Source organism: Oryctolagus cuniculus, chromosome 11 (genome assembly GCF_051225735.1).
Source record: "Oryctolagus cuniculus isolate XC-2025 breed Fujian yellow rabbit chromosome 11, ASM5122573v1, whole genome shotgun sequence".
In the NCBI taxonomy this organism is placed as follows: Eukaryota; Metazoa; Chordata; class Mammalia; order Lagomorpha; family Leporidae; genus Oryctolagus; species Oryctolagus cuniculus.
This window is the reverse complement of record NC_142877.1, coordinates 20,304,743-20,320,082: the sequence shown is the minus strand read 5'-3', so window position 1 is coordinate 20,320,082 and position 15,340 is coordinate 20,304,743. Positions and strand designations below refer to the sequence as shown.

General features: G+C 44.0%; 1 protein-coding gene across 10 annotated transcripts in view; it reads left to right on the top strand.

Annotated features, from left to right (window-relative positions):
- RALGAPB (Ral GTPase activating protein non-catalytic subunit beta) overlaps nucleotides 1-15,340 on the top strand; it is a 108,203-nt gene that overhangs the window by 10,234 nt on the left and 82,629 nt on the right. For 8 of the 10 annotated variants that reach the window (XM_070051846.2, XM_002710810.6, XM_008256002.5 and 5 more), the window contains exons 2-3: nucleotides 8,388-8,603; nucleotides 11,114-11,316. In XM_070051846.2, the coding sequence (XP_069907947.2) occupies nucleotides 8,418-8,603; nucleotides 11,114-11,316 (389 nt within the window). In that variant the 5' untranslated portion in view covers nucleotides 8,388-8,417. Of the gene's footprint in view, nucleotides 1-6,594; nucleotides 6,775-8,387; nucleotides 8,604-11,113; nucleotides 11,317-15,340 lie in introns of all 10 variants that reach the window. The other 2 variants (XM_089307115.1, XM_070051845.2) reach the window with 1 other exon arrangement.

Sequence of the window (15,340 nt, the reverse complement as noted above, 5' to 3'; positions counted from 1 at the left end):
ACTGAAACAAACGTTAGTTTGATGTTTCTGTCTTCTGTGTCCTTGCAAAACATCTATGCTGTCCTTGTGTAAGTGCTAGAAAAATGGCCTGTTAGCTTTCAGTACCTTACAGCTGTCCAAGTTATTGATAGGATGGAGCTGGAGAAAGTTCCATGGCAAATGGAGTAGATGGTCAAGGGATAGCAAAGTTCTGCTATGATGATGTCCCAGGAGATTGAAGCAGATATGCACATCCTTGCCCAGGAGGGTCTAGGCTATGCAACAATTCTAGCTCCTGAAAGTTAGTGATATTCTCTGAGATCTCTGATATTCGTTGCTTTGGAAAGCTTGAGTTGCAACAGCAAGAGGAAGATCTTATTTGTTTGTGTGTATGTTTGAAGATTTACTTCATTTATTTGAAAGGCAGAATGACTGAGATGGAGAGATCTTCTTCTATCTACTGGTTCACTCCCCAAGTGACAGCAATGGCCAGGGTGGGGACAGCCGAATCCAGGGATCTCAAACTCTGTCTGTATCTTTCACGTGGGTGACAGGGGCCCAACTTCTTGGGCCATCATCTGTTGCCTTCCCAGGGAGCTGAATTGGAAGTTCCAGTTCTGGCTGTTCCACTTCTGATCCAACTCCCTGCTATTGGCCTGGTAAAAGCAGTGGAGTATGGTTCAAGTGCTTGTGCCCCAGCCACCCTTTTGGAAGACCTGGAAGAAGCACCTGGCTTCCGCCTGGCCCTGGCCCTGGCCATTTCAGCCATCTGGGGAGTGAACCAGCAGTTTAAGCTCACTCGCTCTCTATCCCTCTATCCTCTTTGTAACTCTGACTTTGAAATAAATAAATCTTTAAAAAAGAAAAAGAATTGTGTCTATGAACTATGTGAAATTGTTCTCTTTATATTACAAATAAATACATTTTATTTACTAGAGGGAGGGAGGAATCTTTCATCTGCTGATTAACTCTGCAAATGCCCACTGCTGGGGCTGGATCAGGCCGAAACCAAGAGCTAAGAACTTTTACTTCAGGCCTCCCATATGGGTGGCAGGGGCCCAAGTACTTGAGCCATTCCCTACTGCCCCTCAGGGTGTACATTAACAGGAAGCTGGAATGGAGAAGGAAGCTGAATTCTAAACCCAGACACTCCAATATAGGATACAGGCATCTCTAGCAGTGACTTAACTACTGTACCAAATGCTTGCTTCAGTAATGAATTTTTTTTAAAAAAATTATTTATTTATTGAAAGGCAGTCTTAAAGCGAGGGAGAGAGGGGGGTCTTCCATCTGCTAGTTCACTCCCCAAATGGCCACAGTGGCTAGGCCTGCCTGAAGCCAGGATCCTGGAACTCCATTCAGGTCTCCTACATGGGTGCAGGGGCCCAAGGACTTGGGCCATCTGCTGCTGCTTTCCCAGGCTCATTAGCAGGGACCTGGATCGAAAGTGGGGCAGTTGGGACTTAAACTGGCACCCACATGGGATGAGAGAAAGAGAGAGAGAGTTCCCATCTGCTGGTTCCCTCCCCATAAGGCTGCAATGGCTGGAGCTGGGCCAGGCTGAAGCTAGGAGCCAGGAACTCCATCCTGATCTCCCACGTGAGTGGCTGGGGTCCAGGTACTTGGGCCATATTCTGCTGCTTTCCTAGGTGCAATAACAGTGAGCTGAATGAGAAATGAGGCAGTTGGGACTCAAACCAGCCCTCATATAGGATGCCAGTTTCAGTGGTGGCCACTTAACCCCTGTACCACAATGCTGGCCCTTAAGGCAGTGGTCTAAATCATAAACTTCACTCTTTTCTTGATTTACATGAGTAGCATAATTGTACTATTAGAAAATTAAATACATTAAAATAGCAATATGTTTTATATTTATATTTATATATATAATTGAGCTAAATTTTAGTTTTAGACAAGAATAGAATGATTTTCTGGAAGCCATTCAAATGGTGTGTGAGATGTGGCATAATTTTTCATTGTGCGGAACTGTCTTTAGTTTCAGGATATATAGATTTCCTGACTCTGCCCATAATACAGACACCCCAACCATCATATTAACCAAACTTGCCCTTAATATTTCCACAGTTGGGGGGCTGGTGTTGTGAAACAGTAGGTTAAGCCACCATCTGTAACACTGGTATCCCATATTAGCATAGCTCGAGTCCCAGCTTCTCCACTTCTTTTTTTTTTTTTTTGACAGGCAGAGTGGACAGTGAGAGAGAGAGAGACAGAGAGAAAGGTCTTCCTTTGCCGTTGGTTCACCCTCCAATGCGGCAGGCGCACTGCGCTGATCCGATGGCAGGAGCCAGGTGCTTATCCTGGTCTCCCATGGGGTGCAGGGCCCAAGCACTTGGGCCATCCTCCACTGCACTCCCTGGCCACAACAGAGAGCTGGCATGGAAGAGGGGCAACCGGGACAGAATCCCGCGCCCCGACCGGGACTAGAACCCGGTGTGCCGGCGCCGCTAGGCGGAGGATTAGCCTAGTGAGCCGCGGCGCCGGCCAGCTTCTCCACTTCTGATCCAGCTCCCTGCAGTTGAGCCTGGGAAAGCAATGGAAGATGGCTCCAGTCCTTGGCTACCTCTGTGGGAGAACCGGTTGGAATTCCTGGCTCTCCTAGCTTTGGCTTAACCCAGCTCCAGCTGTGTGGCCATTTGGGGAGTGAGCCAGTAGATTAAAGATCTCTCTCTTTCTTCTCTATCTCTGTAATTGTCTTTTAAGTAAATAAATAAATATTTTAAAAATGGAAGTAAAAATCAGAATTATTACCTGTTAGATTTAGTTTGTGACCCATAATTTCACTGATAGAGGAGGAATGGAGGGAGGAAACTTTTAAGACAGACTCAAGATCAGTAGCTATAAAATATAAGGAAATATTTGATTAGAGCAATAAAATTTCACCTTTCATATGTCAAATTGGCAAATAAATAAAACTGATCCTGGCAGGGAGTAGAGGGGGAGAGGAGGGCAAGGCTCTCGATACCTAATACAAATGAGAGTTGTTACAGCTTTTTTGGGGGAAGCAATCTTGAAAGACCTATTAATGTTAAAATACATATATCCTTTGATCCAGCATTTTCAGTCTTGGAGAAAGGGCACTGATTAGAGATTTATGGATATGCTCCGGGCTTGTTTACCACATCATTATTTCCTGGTGACCAAAAAAAAAAAAAAAAAAGAAAATTAAGTAAATGCACATTTACTTACTGAGTAAGTAAATTATGCCACAGCTACGCTGTAGAATATTACATGACTATTAAAAAAGAATCTACTTTTAATCAGAAGAGTGTTCATGAGGTACTGTTGAATGGAAAAAACATGATACAGAAAAATGTACAATTTCTAGCTATGTCTGTAGTTATTTTAATACGATTGAGTTTGGGTGGAGAAAAAAGTTCTTAATTTGGATTGTCCAGGGAAACAAATTGTTTCGACAGGGAATGAAGCCAAATAAAAAACGGAAAAGATGATAAACTACACTAGATAAAACAAAAATCTCCCCGGTATAATATTCTTGTGCATGTATATAAGAGACTTTACAGTGTGTATACAAGAGGTCTTCAACAACTTATGAAAAATACATATTATGAAAAACTATATGCATGGATTTCAGAAAAAATTTTTACACTAAAATAGAATTACTCTGATTTCATTTTTTCACAAGTTGTTCACCACTCTTTTATTTTTTTAAGGTTTATTTATTTATTTGAGAGGCAGAGATAGAGAGAGAGAGGTTTTCCATCTGCTGGTTCACTCCCCAAATGGCCGCAGTGGCCAGAGATGCATCGATCTGAAGCCAGGAGCGTCTTTCAGATCTCCCACGTGGGTTCAGGGGCCCAAGGACTTGGGCCATCTTCTGCTTCTTTCCCATGCCTTAGCAGAGATCTGGGTCAGAAGGGGAGCAGCAAGGACTTAATAAACCAGTGTCCAAATGGGATGGTGGCACTGCAGGCTGCGGCTTTACCTACTACGCCACAGCACCAGCCCCATCATCATTTTTGTACTATGTATATACTGTATATGTACATGTACATAGGTGTATGAATGTATATACATATATGGATATTAATTAAAAAGCCAAAAATATGTGTGGTGTGGGAGTAAGTTGTGTTCTGAAGGTAATGGCTCCCTATCTGAGCATTCCTTTTCCCCCTTCCATGTTTTAGGTGCTTATTCAGGACACCATGATATTGTTGGAGAATTTTCTTATAAATCATGAGGAAATTGTCAGTAGACACTTCTACCATTCCTGTGAATGTGGATACCTTGTTAGAAATGGAGCCATCCCTCCTGCCTTCCCATTTTCAGGAAAAGATCAGAGAGGAGATCAGAAGATCCTTATAGGATCACTGAAAGGTGCCTATGCCCAAAGTCCCTCAGATTCCAAAAGAAGCTGATTAGTTTGAATAGGATCTAAGAGAAGAAACAAAATGGGGAGGGACAGTGATGGATTCTTATATATGGAGAGGAGAAGAAAAAGCCATTCAGAATCAGATTGTGACTTTGACTGATGGTCAAGATTTTTCCATTGTATAATCTGTGACTTTCAAATGCAGTAGGCTCTTGAAAAACACTGATGTTTGGTAAGCTGGAATTAGGTTTTCCAGGATAAACTTCAGCAATGCTAGTCTCTTCTCAGTTTGACGAAAAATTTGCTTAAGGGATAAAACTTTTTCAAGAGTGATTGTTTCCATATGTTTTGCTTAAACTGCTCTCTGGGCAACAGATTTTAGAACAAGTAGAAAATGGAATCTAACAAAAGTAAATTGTAAAAACTAACCACCCTTGAGTTTCTATGAGTCAGGCATTTACGGTGATGGTATTTACATGGCATTTGCACAGATACGTTTTCTGTAGCTAAAATGTCTTGTTTGTATGGTAGACGTAGGTATCATTTCATGAGAGTGTACGGCTCAGGCAACAGTGGTGCCTGCCTTGTAGAATATACAGGATACAATATGGAGCCCAACAGAAATGGGCTCAAAACCCAGGTCTGTCTGAATCCTAGGTAAAGTAAGACGCAGACTGTTTCATCTCTGGAATAGGGTATTGTGAGTATTCATAGGATTGTTTTGATGACTATATGAGTAACATGTAGTAAATCTTAGTAATTTGACAGATAGAGTTAGTGAAAGAGACAGAGAGAAAAATCTTCCTTCCGCTGGTTTATCCCCTAAATGGCCGGAGCTACACCGTTCCGAAGCCAGGAGCCAGGCGCCTCCTCCTGGTCTCCCATGCAGGTGCAGGGGCCCAAGCACATGGGCCATCCTCCACTGCCTTCCTGGACCACAGCAGGGAGCTGGACTGGAAGAGGAGCAGCCAGGACTAGAACCCAGCGCCCATATGGAATACCGATGCTGCAGGCGGAGGATTAACCAAGTGAGCCACGGCGCCGGCCCCCAATAAGTGGCAGCTTTTAATATGTTCTCTAAAGAACATTGTAACTTCCAAGTGCTCCTTTACTGGAAATTTGAGCATCACTATTGTAGGGAATAAAATATTTTCAAGGAATTGTGTAAGTCTAATTTAAGAACATTGGTGGAAAGTTACAAGGATTTATTTCTTTATTCTTTTTTTTTTTTATTTTTTTTTTTTTTATTTTTGACAGGCAGAGTGGACAGTGAGAGAGAGAGACAGAGAGAGAAAGGTCTTCCTTTGCCGTTGGTTCACCCTCCAATGGCCGCTGCTGCAGCCGGCGCACCGCGCTGATCCGATGGCAGGAGCCAGGATCCAGGTGCTTTTCCTGGTCTCCCATGGGGTGCAGGGCCCAAGCACCTGGGCCATCCTCCACTGCACTCCTTGGCCATAGCAGAGAGCTGGCCTGGAAGAGGGGCAACCGGGACAGAATCCGGCGCCCCGACCGGGACTAGAACCCGGTGTGCCGGCGCCGCTAGGTGGAGGATTAGCCTATTGAGCCACGGCGCCGGCCCTATTTCTAGTATATAATAGGAACAGAATACCCCTCTGTCTGGGAGAGTCTTTCTAAGACTCTCAGTGGGTCCTCAAACCAAAGAGACTTAAACCTTGCAGGCTGGTATAGGCTTAGTGCTTTGTGGTGTAATTGTCATTAGTGAGAACACATTTTCTGCTTATTTCTTCTACCCACAAATTTAATACCCTTTCTATCTTAGGTAAGTGCTTACCACACACTGTGGTCATAACTTTTGCAGTTTAAGGTTGACAGCAAAGCTAGCATTAATTTCTTTTTCCTTCTTCACGATTTCACAGTTAGAAGATTTGTTCCGGGGGTGGTGGTGTGGTGTAATGAGTTTAAACCACCACTTGGGATACTAGCATTCTATATTGGAGTACCAGCTGCAGTCCTGACTACTTCCTTTTCCATCCAGTTCATTGCTAATGTTTTGAGGAAAGCAGTGAAAGATGGCCCAAGTATTTGGCCCCTGCCATCCACATGGGAGACCTGATAGAGTTCTGGACTCTTGGCTTTGGCCTGGCCCAGCCCTGGCTGTTGAGACCATTTTGGGGCATGAACCAGCAGATGGAAGATTTCTTTCTCTCTGTCTGCATTAAAATAAACAAAAAAATCTTAAAAAAAAATTTTGTTCTTAGTGTAGATCTTTGTAACTTGAGCATACATTTTTATTCCTTTGCCAGGTTGACAACGTTTTTCTTTTAACTTAAAAGAAGCATTTTATGGCTTCTCTTTGGCATATCTAAGTTGCCAGCATGACTAGTTTTGTGCTTTAATGCGATTACTAAGTAAAATAAGGTTACTTGAACACAAGCACACAGTTATTGGACAGCTGCGATGGCCACTAAGTGACTAAGTAACAGGTGGGTAGTTTAACTAGCATGGGTATTTGAGACAAAGGGATGAATTTACACCCTAGGAGGGGTGAGACAGCTTGAGATTTTTTCATGCTACTCAGAATGGTGCGTGGTTTAAAACTTCAGAATTGTTTATTTTTTTCCTAGAATTTTCTATTTAATATTTCTTGAGCCATGGTTGATTTCTGGTAACTGAAACTGTGGAAAGCAAAACCACAGATAAGGTGGGACTACTGTACTTAGAAACCTTGACTGAAAAATCTAAAAAAACTCTGGTTATTTTAATTAAATCAAATCAAATTGATTGATTGATTAATTTATTTTTGGGACAGGCAGAGTGGATAGCGAGAGAGAGATAGAGAAAGGTCTTCCTTTGCTGTTGGTTCACCCTCCAATGGCCGCCGTGGCCAGCGCGCTGTGGCCAGCCCACCGCGCTGATCCGATGGCAGGAGCCAGGTACTTCTCCTGGTCTCCCATGGGGTGCAGGGCCCAAGTACTTGGGCCATCCTCCACTGCACTCCCTGGCCACAGCAGAGAGCTGGCCTGGAAGAGGGGCAACTGGAAAACTCTTTGTTAATAAATCTTTAAAAAGGGGGAGGGGGCGGCAGCACTGTGGCGCAGTGGGTTAACGTCCTGGCCTGAAGCACTGGCATCCCATATGGGCACCAGTTCGATTCCTGGATGCTCCTCTTCTGATCCAGCTCTCTGCTATAGCCTGGGAAAGCAGTAGAAGATGGCCCAAGTCCTTGGGCCCCTGCACCTGCATGGGAGACCTGGAAGAAGCTCCTGGCTCCTGGCTTCGGATCAGCACAGCTCCGGCCATTGCAGCCAACTGGGGAGTGAACCATCGGATGGAAGACCTCTCTCCCTCTCTGCCTCTCCTCTCTTTGTGTAACTCTGACTTTCAAATAAATAAATAAATAAATCTTTAAAAAAAAAACACTCTGTTTCCACTTCCTACTGAGTGCACTTCATTCTCCATTTTTTCTATCTTAGAACTATTGAATGTGGGGAGGGTTCCCTCATGCTGTCAGGGTTCTAGCTCTGATCGTTTTTTTTTTTTTTTTTTTAATTTTTTTACTCTTTATTTTTTTTATTTTTATTTTTTTGACAGGCAGAGTGGACAGTGAGAGAGACAGAGAGAAAGGTCTTCCATTTTCCGTTGGTTCACCCTGCAATGGCCGCCGCGGCTGGCGTACTGCGGCCGGCGCACCGCGCTGATCCAATGGCAGGAGCCAGGTACTTATCCTGGTCTCCCATGGGGTGCAGGGCCCAAGCACTTGGGCCATCCTCCACTGCACTCCCGGGCCACAGCAGAGCCAGCTCTGATCATTTTATTCCTTTGCTTAATAGCCATCTTCCCTGACTACTTAAGGGCTTCTGAGGGCTGTGTGGGTTAGATGCTCAGACAGCTGTGTCCCAGGGTCTGCCTTCCTTCCTTATCTCACCTTGAGACTGTTTTGGGACATTTCCAAAATGTTTAGATATATTTTTTTCTTGTCTTCTGGAGGCAACATGTTTACAGCTTTTATCTTACCATTTAAAGTAAATCTGGGTTTCTTATTTTAATTAATGTGTGGTAGTATAATTTGACATGCATTTCTGTTTTGTCTTTGCAGGTGTCAGTTGGATAGTCCTTTAGTGGCACGATGTACTCTGAGTGGAGGTCACTGCATCTGGTGATTCAGAATGATCAGGGCCATACCAGTGTGCTTCACAGCTATCCAGAGAGTGTTGGTCGAGAGGTGGCGAATGCAGTTGTCCGTCCTCTTGGTCAAGCATTAGGTACCCCTTCGGTGGCTGCTAGTGAAAGTTTGTTAAAAACTGACAAAGAAGTAAGTGTTTCTTCATTTTATTCTAGTGTGTGAAAATGTTTGTTATTGGAAAATTTATTAAATACTGACTTAAATAAATTTCTGCCCCAAATAGTGTGACTTCTTAGTTTTGATATCATTTTGGGATGATGGATTGGGGCTGGGAGTTTGAGGGGGTTGGTTATAAGGAATTGGTTGTATCTTTTTTGTTGCTGGGATTTCATACTAGCCATGCCCAGTGCCCAGAACAGACTTGAGTGTCAGACCCTTTCCCCTAAGCTCTAGGCTTGGTCTTGTGATTTCCATTCAGAGGTGTGTGTGTGTGTGTGGAGGGCCTCATTCCTACCTCTAGAAGGCCCCTGACTGAAGGCCCATCAGCTGTCCTTTTTAGTTTCGTGATACCTGCAGATGGTAAGCAGAATGTCATCTCTTCCTAAGTTAAAATCTTGGTAGGGTCTTTGGTATGCTACTGGGTACCTTTTTCCAAAATGATCTTGGTAATTACTTCATTGTTACTCTCATATGACGCTTTGGACGGTTATGCATTCAGCCATTTCACCATGCTATGGCAGTATGTCTCCATGATGGTCATAAAGGTGTTCTGCATCTAAGCAGATTTCTTGAAGAAGCCCAGATATCCCTTTTCCATAGGAGGCTGTTAATAATATGGTGAGAATTGCTTCAAATTTCTAGTTGGAAGACAAATGTTCAAATTTTCAGCTTCACTATTTACAAATCAGTGACTTGGGCTAAATCAGTTACTCTTGCTGAGCTTCAGTTTTCTTCTGTATAAAGTGAGTTTAGTCTCATTCAGGGTTGTTGTGATGGTCAGATGATATTAAAGACAGTGCTTTGTAAACCACAAGTGCTGCATAATTGTCAGCTCTCTTCACAGTAGCCTGTTAATAAAAGGAGTGAAGCTTGTATGAAAGGAGTGAGTGTGGCTTGACGTGAGCAGCCTGGTTGTCAGGGATCATACTTCCCTTTTATAAGTGTTCACAGGTCATCTGCTTGGTAATTTGTCCCAAAGTTTAATCTGGAATTCACTTAAATTTTCCAGTCTACAGTGAGTGGGATATAGTTTTCATCCTCTTCTGCAAAGTAAGATACTTTCCCTTTTCCAGAGCCCCTCACATGTCTTTGTGACTGTGGGCTGTGCTCTGTAGGCTTGTAGGCAGTTTTTCTCAGCCTTTAGAACATGATTCAATGGGACAAGAGGCTGAAACTCATTTGATACAGCAGAGTGCCATGTTCAGATTTTACTTGGCTTTAGTCCCTTCTCATCTGTGGTTGTTCCCTCCTATTTATCTTAAATATATTTTGTAACAGAGAAAACTGTTGTTAAGAGTTGACCAGTTTGGCCGGCGTGCGGCTCACTAGGCTAATCCTCCGCCTTGTGGCACCGGCACACCGGGTTCTATTCCCGGTCGGAGCGCCGGATTCTGTCCTGGTTGCCCCTCTTCCAGGCCAGCTCTCTGCTGTGGCCAGGGAGTGCAGTGGAGGATGGCCCAAGTCCTTGGGTCCTGCACCCCATGGGAGACCAGGATAAGCACCTGGCTCCTGCCATCGGATCAGCGCGGTGTGCCGGCCACAGCGCGCAAGCCGCGGCGGCCATTGGAGGGTGAACCAACGGCAAAGGAAGACCTTTCTCTCTGTCTCTCTCTCTCACTGTCCACTCTGCCTGTCAAAAAATTAAAAAAAAAAAAAAAAAAAGTTGAACAGTTCATTATCCTGTCATTTGTATGTGTTGCATAATTGGAGATGGAATATGGTTGAATTTATGTACAGATTTCCTAAATGATATACATGCCTATATGCAAGCTGAGTATAGAGACCAATTAAAATTTTCTATTTTTTAAAAAAGATATATTTATTTGAAAATGACAGAAAGGTCTTCCACCTACCAGTTTACTCCCTAAATGGCTGTAACAGCTGGAGCTGGGCCAGGCTGAAGCCAGGAACCAGGTACCCTGAGCTGGTCTCTCACATGGGTGGCAGGAACTTGAGCAAATTTGTATGAGTATGTTGGGGCCGGCACTGTAGCACAGCAGGTTAACACCCTGGCCTGAAGTGGTGGCATCCCATTTGGACCCTATTTCAAGACCTGGCTTCTCCACTTCTGATCCAGCTCTCTGCTGTGGCGTGGGAAGGCAGTAGAAGATGGCCCAAGTCCTTGGGCCCCTGCACCTATGTGGGAGTCCCGGAAGAAGCTCCTGGCTCCTGGCTTCGGATCCACACAGCTCCTGCTGTTGTGGCCAATTGGGAAGTGAACCATTGGATGGAAGACCTCTCTCTCTCTCTGCCTCTCCTCTCTTTGTGTAATTCTGACTTTCAAATAAAATAAATAAATCTTTAAAAAAATGAGTATGTTGCATGAGAAGGGCATTCTCTAGACTAAATCTGGTATTTATATTGAAATGAATTTACTGCTGATTTAGAAGTTTGACAACTTTAAGAGGTTACCATTTTAAATTAATCTAAAATAGGTGGGGGTGTATAATAATTACATTTGAATATTCTCTTTTGTCTAGGTAAAATGGACCATGGAAGTAATTTGCTATGGACTGACCCTTCCACTGGATGGAGAGACTGTAAAATATTGTGTTGATGTGTATACAGACTGGATTATGGCTTTAGTGTTGCCAAAAGATTCTATTCCATTACCAGTTACTAAAGAGCCTAATCTATATGTTCAAAGCATACTAAAACACCTCCAAAATCTTTTTGTACCTAGGTAAGTTATACCAGTGTATCTGGCTTGCTTTCAGGATCTTCATAACATTTTCATACATTTTTTATATATAGGAGCTCATTTTGCTAATCCTTTAAGCATTAATACTCATTCAATTAGAGTATATTAATATGATTAAGAGATTGGGTTATAATGTTTACTAAGAGTTTTCTTGGTTTTGTTGTTGTTCTTACTAGGATGTTTTAACAGATGTGTGTTCATCATTTTTTTTCAGCTTTATTTACTTTCCTAAAGAGTTGAACTGGACAGTTACTTTTACTCTTAGGCATAGCAATTTCTTTCTTTTTTTTTTTTTATTTATTTACTTATTGGAAAGGCAGAGTGACAGAGATATAGAGAAAGACAGAGATTTTCTATCTGCTGGTTTACTCCTCAAATGGCTACAACAGCCAGGGCAGAAATAAGCTGAAGCCAGGAGCTAGGAACTCCATCCGGGTCTCTCACATGTGTGGCAGGGGCCCAAGTACTTGAGTCATCATCTGCTGCCTTTGCAGGCAATGAATAGGAAGTTGGAATGGAAGCAGAACAGCCAGGACATGAACCTGAACAGGCACTTTGATTTGGGATTCCTAGGTTACAAACAAGGCATAACCTACCGTGCTGCAACGCAGGCTCTGTGTGTGTTCATCTTAAAGGTTTTTGTTTTTTGTTTTGTTTTGTTTGACAAGTAGAGTTATAGAAAGTGAGAGAGAGACAGAGAGAAAGGTCTTCCTTCCATTGGTACACTCCCAAAATGGCCGCCACGGCTGGCGCTACGCCAATCTGAAGCCAGGAGCCAGGTGCTTCTTCCTGGTCTCTCATGCAGGTACAGGGGCCGAAGCACATGGGCCATCCTCCACTGCCCTCCTGGGCCACAGCAGAGAGCTGGACTGGAATAGGGGCAGCCAGGACTAGAACCCGGTGCCCATATGGAATGCCGGCGCCGCAGGCGGAGGATTAACCAAGTGAGCCATGGCGCCGGCCTGCCTTTTTTTTTTTTTTTTTTCAAAGATTTATTTCTTTATTTGAAAGGCAGAGTTCAGAAAGAGAGAGTGAGCTTCCATTTACTGGTCTACTCCAAAGACAGCCACAATGGCCTGGGGCAGGCCAAGTCAAAGCCTGAGCTAGGAGTCCTATCCAGGTCTCCTCTGTAGTTGGCAGGGGCCCAAATACTTGAGCCATCCTCAGCTGCTTTTCCAGGCACAATAACAGGGAGGTGTATTGGAAGTGAAGCAGCTAGGACTTGAACCAGTGCCCATATGGGATGCCAGCATGGCAGGCAGAGGCTTTACTTGCTATGCTACAACACTGGCCCCTGGCTTTGTTTCTAAGATCTGATAGCTATTAGATATTAAAATATGTTTACGTCTTTCCCCTCCACTCAAAAAACACATACTTTTGCCTGTTGTAAATATTTTCCTCTACTTAAGCTAAAGGCAGCTACGCCTTCTACCTTAAAATGCATCTTCCCGGGGCCAGCACTGTGGTGTAGCGTGTAAAGCTGCCGCCTGCTGGCTTCCCTGTGGGCACCAGTTCAGATCCCAGCTGCTCCTCTTCCAATCTTGCTCTCTGCTGTGGCCTGGGAAATCAGTGGAAGATGGCCCAAGCCCTTTGGCCTCTGCACCCGCGTGGGAGACCAGGAAGAAGCTCCTGGCTTTGAATTGGTGCAGCTGTGGCCATTGCGGCCATCTGGGGAGTGAACCAGTGGATGGAAGACTTCCCTGTCTCTCTGCCTCTGCCTCTCTGTAGCTCTGCCTCTCAAATAAGTGGATAAATCTTTAAAATAAATAAATAAATAAAATGCATCGTCCCTATGAATGAAAATATTGAAAATAAGCTTGAAATTATTATTTTGAAAATTTTTATTTGAAAAGCTTGAAGACACATATAGAGAGACAAAGACAGATCTCTTTGCTCTGCTGGTTCATTCCCCAAATGCCTACAGTAGCCAGCAGCTAGGTCAGGCTGAAACCAGGAGTCTGGAACTCCATCTTGGTCTTCCATGTGGGTGGCAGGTACCCAAGTACTTGGGCTGTCTCACCTCTGTCTCCCAGGGTGTGCATTGGCAGGAAGCTGGATCAGAGGCAGAGCATGGACTTTAACCCAAGCACTGTGATATGGGATGTAGGTATCCCAAGTGGTCTCTTAATGTTTATACCAAATGCCTGCTTCCAAACTTGAAATTATTATAGACTAATTTATAGCAGGCCGGAAGATTGCTTTTTGACAGTTTATTGCTAATTTTTCCATCTTCTGAAACAAAGGCCTTTAATAATACAGGATATCTGCCTTACTTACACTTAAACTTTTTTTCTGATTGTAAGAAAATTGTATGTCCTTGTAATACATTTTTGGAAATATGGGAAAGAATAGAGAAATAGAACTAGTTCTGGACCAATTTGTGAGGATCTGTTTTCAGCTGTTTTATGTCTGAAAGGGGCAGTGGGGCTTGTCTGTTTTTAGAAAAGTTCAGGTTGGCCTATCAGGTGGTGGAGGACTTTGAATCACACGAAATGCACCTCTGTAAATTTTAACTTTTTAAATCTAGAAGGAAGATGATTTTTGGAAAATCTGCATTTTAAAAAAAGTATCATTAAGAACACTGATCTGTAGGATCAAGGGTGGCCTCCTTAGGCTTTTTTTTTTTTTTTTTTTTTTTTTTAATAAGGATTTATTTGTTTGAAAGGCAGAGAGCGAGAGAGAGATCAGTCGATTGATCTTGCATCTGCTGGTTCACTCCCCAGATGTTCACAACAACCTGGGCCGGGCCGGGCCAAAGCCAGGGGCCAGGAACTCCAGCCAGGTTTTCATGTGTGTGGCAGAGTCTCAGGCACATGAACCGTTCATCATCTGTTGCCTCCCAGACTTGATAGCAGAAGTTGAATTGGAAGTACAGAGTAGCTGCCTAGAACTGGGCATTTTAGAATATGGGATGCAAGCATCCCAGGCCGTGGCTTAACCTGATAAACCACAATGCTCACGTCTACACTCCTTTCCTTGTATGAAATCCCTGTTACAGTCTGGCCCCTTACCAAACTGGAGGGTGCTGATAATTTTACTGCTGATTTTGCTTGGCGTTACTCTTTAGCCAGACTCAGAAATTAAATTCCCCTAAGACTCCTTAAAAATCTTTCCTCAACATCATCTGCCCTTGTTTCTTCTTCCTCTTCTGCTTTCTCTCCATCACTTAGCTGTCCACAACCCATTCTTGTACACTCATCTTACTTGACCCAGGACCATCTTCTCTAAACCTGTGCTGGTCCTTTCTGTATCACTCTTATGTACTTCCTGTATCACTTTTGTGTATCTCACTATTCAGTTGCTTATGCTTTAAAATGTGTATGTCTCAGGGCTGGTGCTGTGGCATACTGGGTCAAGCTGTCATCTGCAGTGCTGGCATCCCATGTGGGCGCTGGTTTGAGTCCTTGCTGCTCCACTTCCTATCCAGCTCCCTGCTAGTGGACCTGGAAAGACAAAGAAACAAGTGCTTGGGCTTCTGCATCCATGTGGAAGACCTGTAAGAAGCTCCTGGTTCCTGACTTCAGACCTGCCCAGTTCTGGCCTTTGCAGCCATTTGGGGAGTGAACCAGTATATAAAAGATCTCCCTCTCTTTCTTCTTCTCTTTTTTCTCTGTAAGTCTGCCTTTCAAATAAATTTTTAAAAAGATGTATATGTCTCCTTTCCCCATCTAACCAACTTGAGGAAAGGACCTTGGCTGTCTATCTAAGAGTTTCTTCCAAAGGTTCATGGAAAATAAAATTAAAAGTTTATTGTACTGGCTGGCGCTGTGGCTCAATAGGCTAATCCTCTGCCTAGCGGCGCCGGCACACCGGGTTCTAGTCCCGGTTGGGGCACCAGTTCTGTCCCGGTTGCCCCTCTTCCAGGCCAGCTCTCTGCTATGGCCCGGGAGTGCAGTGGAGGACGGCCCAAGTGCTTGGGCCCTGCACCCCATGGGAGACCAGGATAAGCACCTGGCTCCTGGCTTTGGATCAGTGCGGTACGCCGGCCATGGCGGCCATTGGAGGG